This window comes from Grammomys surdaster, unplaced genomic scaffold, assembly GCF_004785775.1.
Source record: "Grammomys surdaster isolate TR1022 unplaced genomic scaffold, NIH_TR_1.0 126051, whole genome shotgun sequence".
Lineage (NCBI taxonomy): Eukaryota > Metazoa > Chordata > Mammalia > Rodentia > Muridae > Grammomys > Grammomys surdaster.
The window spans coordinates 3,821,456-3,838,474 of record NW_021620862.1 but is presented as its reverse complement, the minus strand read 5'-3'; the positions used below and the strand labels follow the sequence as shown (position 1 = coordinate 3,838,474).

Below are 17,019 nucleotides of genomic sequence, written 5' to 3'. Positions count from 1 at the left end.
GAGAGAGAGAGAGAGAGAGAGAGAGAGAGAGAGAGAGAGAGAGAGAGAGAGAGAATGTGATCTCATTTTGTTTTTTAATAAACTAGTGTAACTCTTCCTCTGAGTCTTGAGGGTTTTTTTCCCACCTGCCTGTGGTCGTGATTTGTGACACTTTACTACATTTCCCAACAGACATCTAGTCCTCTTCCCTCTCTGTCTATTGTCTGTCCTTGGTACACCAATCTGTCCATGTCTGTGTTTATGTCTGTGTTTTTGTTTCATGTTCAAAAAAAAAAACGGTTAAAATTTTATCTGTTGGTTGTTCAGCCCTTGATTCAGTTTTTAACTAGTTTTTTTTTTAAAAAAAAAAGAAAGAAAGAAAGAGAAAAAATTAAAAAATAAAAAGCAGTTTCAGTTGGCCTTAGGAGCCCTGCATCTGTAGTTAGGAGTCTAGCACAGCTGGAGAAGCCCTGCCAGGGGCTCATTGTCTGTAAAAGCCGCTCTTAAAGGAGCCAGCAGTTTTTTTGGCTTCTATGGTAAGGAGCTGATGCTTGTTTCTCCTACAAAAATCTCTGTCACTGTGATTATTGGGTTCAGCAGGTGACAAGGTGCTCCTCTCTTGAAATTACAGCTAGAGAAAGTAAGAATTTTGTCTGTTCTAAATATATAAAATGTGTGCAGCCACTTCAGTTTTGCTTCTGACTGGTTTTAAAAGTATAAATATATCCTTGGTTATAGATTATTGGCTTATAAATTATTGGGTATGATTAAAAATTTGTAGCATTAGTAACAGAAAGTTGGCTTAAAGTTGGTAACTTAGGGTTGTAGTCACTCAGAACAGTGACACCCAACCCAGGGAACCAGGTCTCTAAAGATACATCTAAACTAGGTAATATTTTATGTATTATAAAGACTTAAAAAAGATTTAGGACAGTGTCTCTGAGGTATTGGAGGCTGCACTGTCATGCAGCCATGTGCAGGAATTGGCAGCCAAACTTTGCAGCATGGGGGTGAGTCACTTGGTGTTTTCAGAGAAACTGGATTGTTCAGAGGTTGAGTTTTGCTTTCCAAAGTTATGGTTGTGCTCTGGTTGAGGATTTTAACTCACGCATATTTGTAATTAGGAGGGATCTGGCAGGTGGAGATTGTTGCATGCTTTGCGAGGGGTTGATGAAGCTATGGAACTTGTGGAGGCATTGCAGCCTGGCTTGCCTACTCTAGCTGCCATTCCCGGCAATGCATATAGAATTATTATGGATTTGGAGGATTGTTTTTATACTGTTCCTTTGCATCCTGGTCAAAGTGAATCCAACATCACTTCAAAAAGATCATCCCCCAAGATCAAGTAGGCTTCATTCCAGAGATGCGAGGTTGGCTCAGAAATAAATAAATAAATAAATAAATAAATAAATAACCAGTAAATATAAACTGCCATATAAAAACATTGAAAGGGAAAAAAAACTAAACCAAAAAAAAAAACAAAAACAAAAAAAACACAAACCACTAGTTCATTATATGCACTGAAGGCTTTTGACAAAATCATCATAAAAGTCCTGGAGAGATCAGGGATAGAAAAGGTCATATCTAAACATAATAAAGACAATTTACAGAAAGCCTGTATCCCACATCAAATTAGATGGAGAAAAACTCAAAAAGTTTCTGCTAAAATCAGGAACAAGACAAGGCTGTTCATTGTCTTTGTATCTATTCAATAAAGTACTTGAAGTTCTAGACAGAGCAATAAGACAACTAAAGGAGATCAAGGGGATACAAATTGGAAACGAAAAAGTCAAAGCATCATTATTTGCAGATGATACAATAGTATGCATAAGTGACCCTAAAAATTCCACCAGAAGTCCTACAGCTGATAAACACTTTCAGTTAAGTGGCTGGGTACAAGATTAATAAAGAAACAAAACAAAACACAAAAAAACAGTAGCCTTCCTATAACAAATGGGCTGAGAAAGCAAGCAGGGAAACAACACCCTTCACAACAGCCTTGGATAATAAAATGTCTCGGGGCAACTCTAACCAAGCACGTAAAAGACTTGTATGAGGAAACTTGACTTTTGAGGAATGAAAATGAAGAGGATATGAGAATATCGAAAGATCTCCTGTGCTCATGGATCAGTAGAATTAACATAGTAAAAATGGCCACCCTACCTAAGATAATCTACAGATTTAATGAAATCATCAAGATTCCAACACAATTCTTCACAGACCTTGAGAGGACAATTTTCAACTTCATATGGAAAGACAAAAGGCCCAGGGTAGCTAAAACAATTCTGAACAACAAAAGAACTGGTGGAGGTATCACCATTCCCAATTTCTAAGCTGTTCTACAGAGCTATAGTAATAAAAACCAAATGGTGTTGGCACAATAGCAGACACATTCATCAATGGAATTGAATTGGAGACCCAGACATAAACCCAAACACATATGGAGACCTAAATTTTGATAAATCATTGCCAAGAGCCAAACCCATGAAATTACCTACTGTTCTATAAACAATGGCCAGACACTCAGGAGACAGTGAAAGAGGGAGAAAAATGTCTACTATGACACTCCGGATCACCTTCTGTTTGTGAGTCCGTTTCTATTCCCATGCCTGATTCAGAGGTCCCTGCTGAACCCCTTGAGGTTGCTGTGGCCTAGACGGCACCTTCAAAAATTCCTCCTGTTAAAATTTATCCCTCCCTTGTGACATTAAAATCCCTGGCCAAGAATGAGCCTGAAGATGGTCTCTCTCCTGAAGAAACATTGTCTCTAGAAGAGGAGGCAGCCAAATATCATAATCCTGACTGACAGCCCCTGCGTTCCTTTTGGCCAGGTCCATCTCCTTATGCAACTGCTCCCCGCCCCCATTTTGTGCCCCAGTCTTTGATTTGGCCAATATCACCGATTATACTACTGAGGCTAAAGCTTAACTTTCAAAAAAACAAAAACAAAAACAAAAACAAAAAAAACAACAACAAAACGAAAACAAAAAACAAACAAACAAGCAAACAAAAACCGGTTAATGGAGGAAAAATGGGAATATTTGCAATTAGTAAAAACTATGAGCCCTTGATCTAGAATTAACCTCTTTCTCTGATGCCTGCCACCTACAAAACCAAAATGAAACCAAAACCTCAAAAGCCTATATTGGCCTTCCCTATTCCCAGAAGAAGTCCATTGTCCCTCCAGGGCACAAGTAAAAAATCTGTCTCACCCTCTGAAGGGGTGAACGACCCCCCTGATGAGGGTGGGGACCAATGAGGATACAATGCCCTTTGGAGATGAGACCTCCGTTAATGAACATGAGGCCTCCGGGACTTCGAGGGTGAGGAGGATGAGACAAAAGATCAACAGTATCACGGTCTAGGGTTCAAACATGTGAAAGAGCTAAACATGGCAGTGACTAATTACGGCCCGACAGCCCCTTTCACTGTATCTTTGAAAGTTTGAGTGATCGGTGGCTTGTCCCCAATGATTGGTATTTTCTGGCACGTGCCACCCTGGCAGGAAGCAATCATGTTCTTTGGAAGACCAATTTTGCTGAAAACTGCGGAGAAAATAGCGCTTCTTCTGCAAGTAAAACCTAAGAGAACTAGACCAAAGATAAACTTTTGGGATGGAACTCTTATGATACTAACAGAAAACAGGCTTGGTTCTCTCCTGGCCTTCTAGCCCAAATCCAAAATGCAGGTCTTAAGGCTTGAAAACGACCTCCTAAAGGGTCAGTGACCACTTCTCTAGCCAAAGTCTGCCAGGGTCCCAATGAGCCCTACAGCAGCGTCATCAGCTGCCTTACCATGATGTGGCTGAAAGGATTGTCCGCTGCAATGAAAACAAAAGCACCTTTCTCAAAACACCTTGCATTCGAGAATGCAAACCCTGCCTGTCAGGCTGCAATACGGCCCCACCATAGTGGTGGCGAAATTTCTGATTATATAAAACCGCGTGCAGGCATTGGTTCAGCTCATGCGATGGGATTTGCCATCAGGGCTGCCCTTAAAGACTTTACTCAGGGCATCCACCCAAAAACTTGCTTTAATTGCAAACAGCCAGGGCATTTCTCTAGGGAGTGCAAAGCCCCTAAGGCAGAACATACACTACCTGCCTCCTTGTGTCCCTGCTGCAAGCAAGGGAGGCATTGGGCTTCAGAGTGCTGTTCCAAGACAGATGTACAAGGTAATGCCTTGCCTCCGAGGCAGGGAAACTTCCAGAGGGGCCAGTCCCTGGAAGATTCAGGCGTTGCCTCCTTCCACCGAGCAATCGCAGGCAGCACAAGATTGGACCTCTGTTCCTCCACCCATACAATATTGACACCTGAGATGGGGACACAAGTTCTACATACTGGGGTCTTTGGCCCCTTGCCCCCTAATGCCTTTGGGCTCCTCCTTGGACGTGTCAGCTCCACTCTCAGGGGTTTAAACATCTCCCCCAGAGCGATTGATAATGATTCTACAGGTGAAATAAAGATCCTGGCCTCGTCCGCCTCTGGTCCCTTGACTGTGAAGTCAGGACAGAGAATTCTCAGTCGCTTTTGGTCCCCTTAAACATCCTAATCAAAGATTCCTTCCAGAGTCTAGAGGCTCTAATAACCTTGGTTCACCTGACGATTATTGGGTCCAACAAATTACCCAAGATAGACCTCTTCTTAAATTAAAATTAGAGGGAAAGGTTTTTGAAGGACTTGTAGATACTGGAGCTGATGCCATGGTAATATCGGGTAAAGACTCGCCCTCTCCTCCTGGCAGACACGGCCTTGACTTTGGGGTGGGTGTGGCACAAAAGATGCAAGGAGCATGCTAAGAGTGCTTCCCTTCTATGTTTGCCCTGGCTATCATCGCGACTGCTCTTTGAATCCACAGTGTGGAGGTAAAAATGATTTTTTTTCTGCAAAAATTGGGGGTGTGAAACAACAGGTGATGCGTACTGATGCCCCTCTTCCTCCTGGGACTTTATCACGGTCACTGCTAATTATACACATCATAAAACAGGAAGCCAGGGAAACCCAGCTTGGACTAATATTCCAGAGTGCTCAGGCTGGTGTCAGTCGATTCACATTCAATTTACCGATCTAGGAAAAAGGAATAATAAATGGACCAGTGGCCACTCTTGGAGTCTAAGGCTTTACACGGAGCGCTCTGATGATGGCCTACTATTTACTATAAAGCTGCTGATGCAGCTGCCTGGGATTGGTGGGCCGACGGTGCCTATTGGACCAAATCGCATCTTAAATCCCTTGCCCCAACAAAAACGGCCCTCTAATCTTGTTCCTACCCTTTGCCCCACTTCTCCCCCTCCTTCTGATGATGCCTTTAAACCTGATACTCCACATTTTATTCTTGAGGTCGTCAATAGGACCTTTCCAGTGCTAAATCATTCCCGCCCTGAACTCACCGAATCCTGTTGGTTATGTTTTCATTCTACTCCACCCTTTTATGAAGGAATTGCTGTGAGTTCTGAAGGCACTGAGACCCAAGAGTCCTCCCTATGCAGGTGGGATCAACAGCAAGATACAGAGTTAACACTGAGTGCAGTCTTGGGCCAGGGACTGTGTGTTGGTAATAGGGTCCTTTCCACCCATGTTCATCTTTGCAATAAGATAATTCCCTATGCCTCCTCTTCCTCTGCCTACCTTCTTCCCACAAATGATACTTGGTGGGCTTGCAGTGATGGTCTTACATCTTGCATTTATATTCCATATTTAGTGAATAACAAGACAGCATTTTGTGTACTTGTACAGTTGATTCCTAGCTTAACCTATTATACTGAAGAAGGTTTTGCTCAGGCATGGGACCCCGTTGCTGATCATGTCCTGTTTAGGAGAAAACCTGAGGTCATAACAGCCATTACCTTATCTGTCCTCCTTGGCCTCAGTGCTACTGGGGCTGAGACAGGCATAACTCCTCTAGTTCTTTCAAATAGGCACTACTCAGACCTTCGATGGGCCATTGACAAGGACATCGAACAGCTAGAAATTGACACCACTAATCTGGAAAAATCCCTCGTTTTGCTGACTGAAGTGTTCCTCCAAAATCGCAGAGGGCTTGATCTGCTTTCCCTTCAGCAAGGGGGTTCTGTGCCACCCTCAAGGAGGAATGCTATTCTTATACTGACCACACTGGGGTAGTTAGGGATAGTGTGGCCAAGATCAGAGAAAGATGAGAATGGCAAAAGAAGCAATGAGAACAAGAAGGGTGGTTTAAAAACTGGTTCTCTGCCTCTCCATGGCTTACCACCCTTCTCCCTTCCATCCTGGGTTTTGTGGTCAGTCTTCTGCTCCTCTTGGCTTTTAGCCTTTGGGCCTTTAACAGGCTCGCTGGCTTTATAAAACAACAAATTGACTCCTTGGCATCTAAACCTCTACAAGTACACTATCATAGGCTTGATCTGGCTGATAGAGGCCTGGCTGATCCTTGCAATGATATATCTCCTTTAAGAGCTGTATAAAACTCAGATTTATGCTCGCCTGCCTTGGTGTGGGTACCTGTACGGGGTGCATGGCGAGGTACTGGAGGGGGAGGACCCAGTTTGTCTGCTTCTGTGTCCCCTGTAAAGCAAACCTGACTGCATAGAAGATGGTGTAGATTCCTCTTTTGATCACGTCGTGCAGAGACTGACAAGAGTAAATTACCTCTCCTCCTAAAGACACCAGTGAGAGACACCAGTGAGAGACACCAGTGAGAGACACCAGTGAGAGACACCAGTGAGAGATACCTGGCGGTCAGGTCAACGCTTCCCCCTCTGGTTAATGCACATTCGTCTTCATAATGCGATCATCCCTAGCTACTCACTGGCCTCATAAAAATTGTTAAAAGGGAGGAGATGTGGGAAGCCAAACCCATGGAATTACCTGCTGTTCTGGAAAAGCCTCGTCAGTTAAAGTACAAGGTTAAGAAAGGATGTTCGTGGTCTCAGGTCTCAGAAACTTAAAGAACGTCTGGCATTTCTCGGAAGCCGGTTAGTGGGATGGTCTTAGGCAATCACCCTTGCCTAAACTTCCCGTTTTGCTATGCCTTTATAACCTGCTGCCTGAAATTAAAATTTAGAGTTTGATCAAGGGCTGGAGAGATGGCTCAGCGGTTAAGAGCACTGACTGCTCTTCTAGAGGTCCTGAGTTCAAATCCCAGCAACCACATGGTGGCTCACAACCACCCATAATGAGATTTAATGCCCTCTTCTGGTGTGTCTGAAGACAGCTACAGTGTACTTATAAATAAAATAAATAAATCTTTAGAGTTTGATCAAAACCCTTGTTCTCCTTCTTTGTGTCTCTTACCCCTTCATTCTTTCAACCTCCTTCCCTAGGTCCTCATTGAATTCCCTGCAGCTGAGGCAAATCATCAAGAAACACACACTGGAAAAATAAAAGACTGTCTTTAACAAATGGTGCTCTTCTAACTGGATGCCTGCATGTAGAAGATCACAGATAGATCCGTATCTACCACCCTGCACAGAACTCAAGTCCAAGTGAACCAAAGATCTCAAAATAAAGCCAGACATACTGAACCTGATAGAATAGAAAGTGGAGAATACCTTTGAACACATTGGCATAGGAGGCAACTTCCTCAATGGAACACTGATGGCACAGACATTAAGATCAACAATTAGTAAATAGGACCTCATGAAATTGAAAAGCTGCTGTAAAGCAAAGGACACCATCAACTGGATAAAGCACCAGCCTAAAGAATGAGAAAACATTTTTGCCAACTCCATATCTGGTAGGACTACTATCCAAAATATATAAAGAACTCAAAATACAACAAAACAAAACAAAAAACAACAACAACAACAAAAAACTGCTGGGTGGTGGTGACACACACCTTTAGTCCCAGCACTTGGGAGGCAGAGACAGGAGAATCTCTGTGAGTTCAAGGCCTCTGCCTCCCCTACGCCTATGCCTCCTGAGTCCTGGGATTAAAGGAATGTACCACCACAGTTGACTTTGCTTTCTTTTTCGTTCAGTAGAATTCATTGGCCCATGAAATGCTGAACCCCTATATAGGGTGGGTCTTCCCAGCCCAATGGATCTAATGTAAAAACAACTTCACAGACATTCCCAGACGTGTATTGCCTCATAATTTTAGGTCCTGCTAACTTGAAAATCAATTATTGACCATCATACAAATAAGTTTTTACTTATTCATTCTACTTTATGTCTGTGGGTACTTCGACTCTGTGTATGTCTGGGCACTAAACTTTTTAAGTTTTGAGACAGGGCCTCATGATGTGGCTCTGGCTTGACTCAACTTTAGATTTCATAATTAATGAGCATGCAACTTAGAGGCTGGTGTTATCAAACAATGATGACCGCACCATACCCCATTTGTTTTAAAAGTTATAGTAATGTTGTAGAAAATATTTAATATCATTCAGGGTTTTTCACCCTGTTCCATCTGGGCAGCTCTTAACTCTAATTGGCTAGCCCTCATGGCTATGTTTCCATGAGCTACCTATCCCATAGCAGCTTCAGCCTCTCTCACCTTCTCTCCTCCTCATAGTTCTCCTCAGATCTAAAGCCCTGGAACCCCAAACTCTGCCTATTTCTGTTCTTCCCAGGTATAGGCAGGAGGCATCTTTATTCACCAATCAGGGATAAATGGGGGGGGGCAAAGTCACATAGCATCACTTGGGTCTATGTGTGGGTTCTCTCATTCCTTGGGGAACCAGGCCTTGGGGCCAGTATTTAGCATTACAATACATAGCAAAAGACCAAACCTCAACAAGTCCCCCTTTTAGTCCAACAAAAGGCTCATTTTCTTTCAGATATAAGTTGAATACAATTACAACAATTATGAAAACTATAATGTGTGATACATATTTATAATTTCAGTTCATTTGGCAACTTAGATAAAGTATCATCTATCCTATCTTGGTGTGTTCAGAATTTTGTATCTAAATCATTTTCAATCCTAATTTGTATTATTAACCTAAAAACATCTTCATAGACTTAGAACAACTTCTTCAATCCTAAGCAATTTAAGTTTATAGTCAGACTGTTGTGTATGACCCTGGTGCTTTTGTATTTTGATGTTAATTCTGCTTTCCCAGGAGGGGGCTGGCTGGAACAAGGAATGAGTCACATACTCAGGTGACTTCTTGTGAACCAACCCCTAATGAATAAAGGAATCAATTACTGGGCAAGTACTCGGGACTTCCTGGTTGGATGGAGGAAGAGAGGAAGCAGGAGAGAGGGTTAGGGGCTTTTTGGACAGGATAGCAGGAGGGCAAGATGTAGCTACTAGTGTCTCCCAGTTTATAGGGCAAATCCTGGTGGATTCGTCACCAGAGGACTTAGATTTAATATGGCTTACAAGATTAGCATCCTAGTTGTTGTGTCCAGAGATTGAGTTACCATTGTTCCTGAACTAAGTTTGTGTGATGTTTTTCTTCACATGGCTGCTCAATTGGGTTCCAGAGAGAAAGGTATGGCAGCAAAGCGTGGGTTTGCCTGAAGTGCACCACAAAAGGCTGTGGGAGTTTTGAAGCATGGGGCTGGCATGGTAGCAACCTGAGAGTGGGAACTTAGCGAGCTGGGTGGAGAGATTTTGGAGCTCTGAGTCAGAGCATCTCCACAAGATAAGAACTGGTTGGCAAGACCACCAGGGCTGAGAGTAGCTGGGTACAGTGCGGGAACGTGGCATTCATTTTTAATATTTCTTGCAACATCAGACTATGACTATCTAATCTTTAACTCCATCAGAGATGTGAGAAGGAATAAATAGTACCTGAGTATGTGGAAGGTGCAGGAACTCAGCTTCTAAAAATTATAGAAATGTCAGAGATAGCTGACCATTTGAATAGTCCTCAATATTTTCTATAACATTGGAGTATCCATTTTCAACCTTCTGTCCCATGATACCTGCCTGATGCACCTTATATGAAGCAAGAATTACGAAGGGCTTGCTTACCCTGTCTTGACAGATCTAGGCAGTCAACTATCCTGTGTCTATTTGTCCTTTTTGGACAGCATTTTGTCTCCAGATAAAGGTAGAACACTTTCTTTGCCCAGGGGCTAGCTTGCCACTGTAACTCCATATGGAGGTTATTGATACCATCTTCTCTGAGATGGAATGGAGGCACTGTCAGGAACAGGCCTGTCTTATCGTCAAAAGATCTTTGAATAATGAAATAATTTTAAATGCTATATTGTGTGGATCTCTGAGGCTTTGAAGACTATGTATTTATAGCAGATCTAAATCATCAAAACGTTATTTATTCTTATATATTTATTATCTGAATGACATTTAAAATATTTCATTTTGGTTCACTAAACTAGTATCTAATATGATCATGAGTTTTACTGACTATTAACTTTCATTACTTAATTATTTTAATTTAAACCACTTATAATAGGAGCCATTAAAAGGACTGGAACTAAACCTAGTATTTTAAAATGAGTTGTGTATGCATAATTCCTATATCAGAATGGGGCCATATATATGTATATATATGTATATGTATTATATATACACACACACACACATATATAGGCTGTTCTAACAAAACTAATCTTAAATTTTGTATGAATATACAAAGATTTATACCACTGAAAACATTAAACCCATATCCTGTTGTAACAAAATTAATCTTAAATTATATAACAATATACAGGGATTTATACTAGCAAAAACCTTAAACCTGTAACCATACACAAAATTCTGTAACAATGCAACAAAATGTAACCTCAATTTTGCATCAGAATATAAAGATCTCTACCAATGCAAGATTATGGGTATAAAATACTTTCTTATTGTTTTTTGTTTTGTTGGATTTTTTTGTTGTTGTTTAAGAGTAGATTCATGCTTTCTACTCCTTCTCTCTTGATTCCTTTCTTTCCCTGACCCCTTTCTTCATCTTTTCCTCCCTCCTTTCTCTCCATGAGTTCTTGGCTGGTCTCTCCTCTTCTCTCTTTCTCTGTCTTTCTCTGCCTCTCCATCCTTCTCAACTGCCCTTCCCATGCCCCCTAAATAAACTCTATACTAAAAAAAAAAAAAGAGTAGATTCAATAATCTACCTTTGTCTTTCTAATTTCTTATATTATTTCAATGCCCCCTTTTCTTTTCAATCCACTTTTCCTTACCTATGACAGAGAAGAGGAAAGAAAAGATAGAAATCCTGAGTCTAAGCTCCCTACTTAGTTTCCACGCTATCCAAGACCATAATTATTTGTAATCATCCCCTAAAGTAACAACATATCTCTATAACTTATAAAATGACCAAAACCATCATCCCCAACTTAAGGGATCAGAACCATGGTCTTCTTAAAATTTCTTCTTGCTGAATTGGGGCAAATAATTTCTGTTTGAGGGCCCAAAAGCAAATTAGAAAAGTGGTTAAGTCCAAAGAAAGCTAGCTGGCATCATTTGTTATATGGTATCTATGTGTTGAGAAAGTTCAGGGATTAATTGAATTCTTGACGGAAAAAGCCTGAAAGAGTGGATGAACCAAGGATTTCTGAGAATAGCAGTCCTCTCTGAAGCTAGTCTAGAAGCAAGTGTCTGGAAATAGCATCAGTCTGAGACAAAATCGATCAGGGAGCTGAAACAGTGTGTTTGTGCATCTCAGCATCCTCGAGGGTAAATCCTGTGAGGGCTACCCTTCTGGTCTTTCATTCTGTAATATATAAATCGTACTAGTAATATATAGTTCTATAAAGACATTGGTATGGAATGTTTAGGGTGCACAGATCAATTAAAGATGATTTTTTGATCCTTGTTTGAGCAGGTGAAAGATAACTGCCTATCTTTAGAAGTTAGTTTGTTCATATAACCAAGCTGTGATATGAATCTCCATTTATGCCATCAGAATGGAGGCTGGTATGTAATAACAAGTCATTCAAATTCTGTAGCCAGCAAGATTTATTGACCATGTGAGCTGAGGTTTTGGCTGGACACATATATACATCTCAGTCAGTTTCAGAGTTGTTTCAATAGAGGGTTTAGTAATATACATTACTAGTACATTTGGTCCTTTGGATTTTCTCCCGTCTGCAGCCCAGATCTTCAGGCACTCTCCCACTGAATAAGGGTCAAATCTGATCCTTATTACTTTGGAAAGAGTACAAAGCCTTTTCTTCTTTACTTTTAACACAAATATAGAATCTCGCTCCCAAAATCGCATGCCTTTGATCCAGCAACCCAAACTCATCGAAAGCATACAATCTAGCAGCCCATTTTTATTTAGGTCTGCTCTATTTTGACCTCTCTTACAGAGGATTTGTAACACCATCATAACCATTGAATGAATAACCACCTTTTGACGATTAAAACAATTTAAAGCAATTACTATTAGCAATTATTGAGACAGGGTTTCTCTGTGCAGCTTGGGCTGACTTCAGTCTACTCTGTAGATTAGACTGGCCTTGAGCTCATAAGGAGCCTATCTGTCCCTGCCTTTACCTCCCATGTATTGAGATCAAAGACCTGGATTTATCTATCTATGTGTGCTTGAAAATATTTATATCAATTCCCATTTTTTCTCCCATTTTTGGAGATTAATATCTCTGTGGCTAAATATCCTGCATTCTCCTTTCTCTCTGTATAAATTAGTATTCTTCTCTATATTCAACTTTATTTAAACTTCCTTTCATTTATTATACAATGTACTAGGTTGAGCCATAATCAGTTTTTCCATGGAAGCTCACATTTATAGAGAGTGGTTGCTTATACCAGTTGACATCCAGTTTTAAGTTAGCTCTCATGAGCTGGCGTCAGTTCTCTTACAGGAAGTCTGCATTACAAGGAGACACGTCGGCTTCTCAGAGTAGCTTGAGATTCTTCCCTATGTTAGCTCTTGTGAACGTAGCTTTTCTTTCTCTGTTAGATAAAAGTAAAATAATTTTGTCCCAACCCCAACTCTGGGTCTTCGTTGCCCAGCAGAATATATCTTTTCCAGGGCGCAATGCTTTTTAGCAACAGAAAAGCATAATTTTTAAATTTGAAATTATAAACATACCTTATGTGGATAAATATACCCAGATTCTCCTTTCTCTTTATATAAATTTAAGATTGATGTCGATTTTATTTTTTTTAAATTACTAAGGACATAACTAATCATTATTAAGCAAAAACCTATATAGTATTTTTAAGAAAAAAAATCAATCATTTTGATTCCCAGACAGTTCTTTGGAAGCAGCTATATCGATCAGCAGAGAGTTCTACCCTGACTTTATTGTGTAGGCAAGCCTGGTCCATAATTCAGAGATCGTCTAGGGCTGTCATTTTTTGTTTTCCTCAGAAGCTGTGCTTCGCCTGCAGGACTAAGCTGTAGTTCAGCAGCTGGGCTGAGTAGCCCAGGTTGGCTGCCATTTCAACTGTCGTAGCTCAAGGGCTCTGTTGCCTGGCATGCTGTCAGATTTGGGGGGTGCATCTGTGTCTTAGTTTATTCTGTGAATCCCTTGAATCATGTTTGCTAAACCAACATCCATTTTAGCTTGTCTCGAACCCTGAGTGGCTTGAGGGAAACCAATGTTGCTAAGGAACCATTCCCCTTCCTAGTCTTAAAGGAACAGCATGTGTTGTTTGTTATCTGGAAATCTGAGATCAATTTTGTTAAAAGTGAGTTCTTGCTCCATATTGAGCTTCAGTATGTTGTAGAAAATATTTAATCTCGATTGGGGATTTCTACCCTACTTTCATCATTCAAGTCCTGGATAAAAGAAGCGCACGTTTGTCATTATAATTAGCCTTAATTAGCACTAGAGCTGGGCAAATATCTACCTCTATCTTATTGTACTCTATTACCACATCATTAAGCCCAAGTTATAATTTGCCATGTTCCATCTGGGCAGCTCCTAACTCCAACTGGCTAGCACTCAGCCATGTTTTCATAACTCACCTACCCCATGGCAGCTTCCTCCTGTTTCCACTTTCTCTCTTCATCTCATGTTTCCCCTCAGACCCCAAGCCCAGGAACCCCAAACCTTGTGTCTTAGTTAGGGTTTAATTGCTGTGAAGAGACACCATGACCAAGGCAACTCTTATAAAGGACAATATTTAACTGGGGCTGGCTTACAGGTTCAGAGCTTCAGTCCATTATCATCAAGGTGGAAGCATGGCAACTTCCAGTCTGGCATGGCACAGAAGGAGCTGAGAGTTCTACGTCTTCCTCCAAAGGAAGTCAGGAGCAGAGTATGCGTCTTTAACCAGCTAGGAAAAGGGTCTCCAAGCCCATACTCACAGTGGCACACTTCCTCCTGTAAGGCCACACCTACTCCAGCAAGGCCACACCTCCTAACAGTGCCACTCCCTGGCCCAAGCATATTCAAATCACCACATTCCACTCCCTGGCCCCTAAAGAGTCTTTGGGGTCCACACCTAGCCATAGTGTAATGCAAAATACATTTAGTCCAACTTCAAAAGTCCCCATAGTCTGGAGCAGTCTCAACAATGTTAAAAGTCCGAACTTCAAAGCCTCTTTTGAGATTCATCCAGTTACCTAACTGTAATCCCCTATAAAATCAAAATAAAAAAGCAGATCACATACCTTTAACATCACAGGCTATACATTGCCATCCCAAAATGTCATAGTGAGGAAATACTAGACCAAACAAGGGAAAAAACCAGCTGGACAAACTCAAAACTCTGAATCTCTTGTGTGATGTCAAAGTACTCTTCAGATCTCCAACTCTGTTCATTGTTGACTACAACAAACTTCTTTCTCTTGAGCTGGTTCCACTCTTCGTTGGCAGGTATCCCACGGCTGTGGCATCTCTAACATCTTTGGGTCTCCAATGTAACTTCAACTTTACAGCTTCTTGTTCCAGTGTCTGAGATCCACACATGATGTGGGCTCCTCCAACAGTCTTGTATCACTTCTCCAGCTCTGTCCTCTGTATACCCTTGGCTCTGGTTGACTTCACTCCACTGCTGCTACTTTCTTGGTGATTCTATGGTACTAGCATCTCTAGCACACTTAAATCATCCCACTGCTTTCCAAATCCAAAGTCCTTCACATTCCTCCAAACAAAAATATGATCATGCCTGTCATGGCAATACCCTGGTCCCTGGTACCAACTTCTATCTTAGAGCTTTACTTGGTCATTGTAAAGAAACAATGACGAAGGACAACTCTAAGAACAACATTTAATTGGGGTTGGCTTACAGCTTCAGAGTTTCAGACCATCATCATCAAGGTGGGAGCATGAGAGCTTTCAGACAGACATGGCACAGGAAGAGCTAAGAATTCTACATCTTCATCCAAAGGAAGCCAGGAACAGTCTGGGCATCCTTAGGCAGCTAGGAGAAGGGTCTCCAAGCCCATCCTCACAGTGACACACTTCTTCCAACAAGGCCACACCTCCTAATAGTGCCACTCCTTGACCCAAGCATATTCAAACCACTACATTCCAACTACCTCAATTCTGCCCAACTAAAGCTGTAGGCATCTTTATTCACCAATCAGGGATAAGTTGCTGGGCGAGGTAACAAGTGTTATTTAGGTCTGCATGTGGATTCTCTTGTCCCTGGGGCAACCAGGCTTTGGGGAGAATATATAGTATTACAGTATGTAGCAAAAGACAAAACCTCAACAGAGTAAGACCCAACAAAGAGAAGCAATATACTTACCCATGAACCATAATGTATTTACTTGAATCGCAGCCAACATCAATTTCAAATACCTGAAAATGAAGTAATTTTACAAAGTGAGTTCAGCAGCTCTGACTCGCATGATCTGAGCTAGAGTTCGAGCCAAAGATGGTTATAGTTTAGATAAGAAAAGCAGACTGCTCCTCACTTGGTCCTTTTTGCTGGGGCAGACTCCTAACTTGTCTGCTCCTGTGAAGACACCATATCCTGACCTATCCTTAGAGAAACCACTGCACTCAGAGCAGCAGTGAAGAACTCTCCCCTACAACCCTACACCCCAGAGCTGCAGGTGGAGCCCGGCTCACTCAGGACCCTTCACCCACCAAAATCCTGTCCTCCTGAATACCACTCCGCTTCTGCCCCTCGATTGGTCCTTTTTGCTGGGGCAGACTCCTAGCTTGTCTGCTCCCATGAAGATACCATATCCTGACCCATCCTATAGGAACCACTGTACTCAGAGCAACAGAGAATCCACTGCACTCAGAACAGTTGAGGAAGCTGGACTCACATGAATTCTAACATGCCCAGGATCATAGCTCTGCACCCGATCCCACAACACCCAGAGAAAGCAGGGCTCCCAGGAGGTCTAACACGTCAAGGATCATAGGATTTCAGGATCCCAGAGGCAGCCTGAGTCCCAGGAGCTCTTCCACCCAGGAGCTCAGGATCACAGATACAGCTAGACTCTGATGAAAGGCTAAGGCAGACACGTGACAGGATGTTTCACTGAAGCAGACACAGGAGAGTGGACGCTCTACTAAAGCAAACACATGAAAGGACACGTGATGAAAGATTCTTTGTAAGGACATGCATGTATTTGTTGCCTTACACTGCATAGTTGAACTGTACTTGTTGGGACTCCATAGAGAGAAATGCATCAAAAAGCTTCTGGTGTGCTGCAGTTGGATGCACGTGCTGAGGCAAGACACATGGAGGACATGTGATGTTTGGACAGAGTAATAGAGACAGAGCTTGGCTCAATGGTATAGCTAGCTGTGTAACACTTATGGGACTCTCATCTTTGCTGACCTTTGCTTCCCTGAGAGAGACACAGCTGAGAACTTCTCCTGGTGTTCCTGTTGGTCCCTCCTGCTGACTGGAGCCAAAGCTGAGGCCTGGCTGTCTCCCGTAGGCCGTGTCACCACTGTTGCTAACCCGACTCTACCAAACTGGACTGATGGTGTATCTGTGAGGTGTTCCTGAATGGATCGAACTGTGCTGCCTGCTGACCTGTGATCTGAACTGCCAATTTCCAGGTGACATAGACAGGAGCTGCTCCAAAGACCCTTACTAAACAGGTCCACTTCCCCTGTATCCTTTCTTTCCCACTACGTCTGCTGAGTGGTGAAATACAAGGAAAGTTAAAGTGTTTAAGAACCATCATTAAAAATAGGACTTGAAAAACCGAAAGTTACAGTGCTCCCTTAAAACTCATAAAATCTTGCCTTGGTACAAAGA

At 41.9% G+C, this 17,019-nt stretch overlaps 1 protein-coding gene across 1 annotated transcript in view; it reads right to left on the bottom strand.

Moving 5' to 3' along the window:
• Catspere (catsper channel auxiliary subunit epsilon) overlaps window positions 1–17,019 on the bottom strand; it is a 132,251-nt gene that overhangs the window by 35,189 nt on the left and 80,043 nt on the right. Inside the window, exon 14 of the mRNA XM_028755266.1 lies at window positions 15,541–15,593. Within this exon, the coding sequence (XP_028611099.1) occupies window positions 15,541–15,593 (53 nt within the window). The remainder of the gene's footprint in view (window positions 1–15,540; window positions 15,594–17,019) is intronic.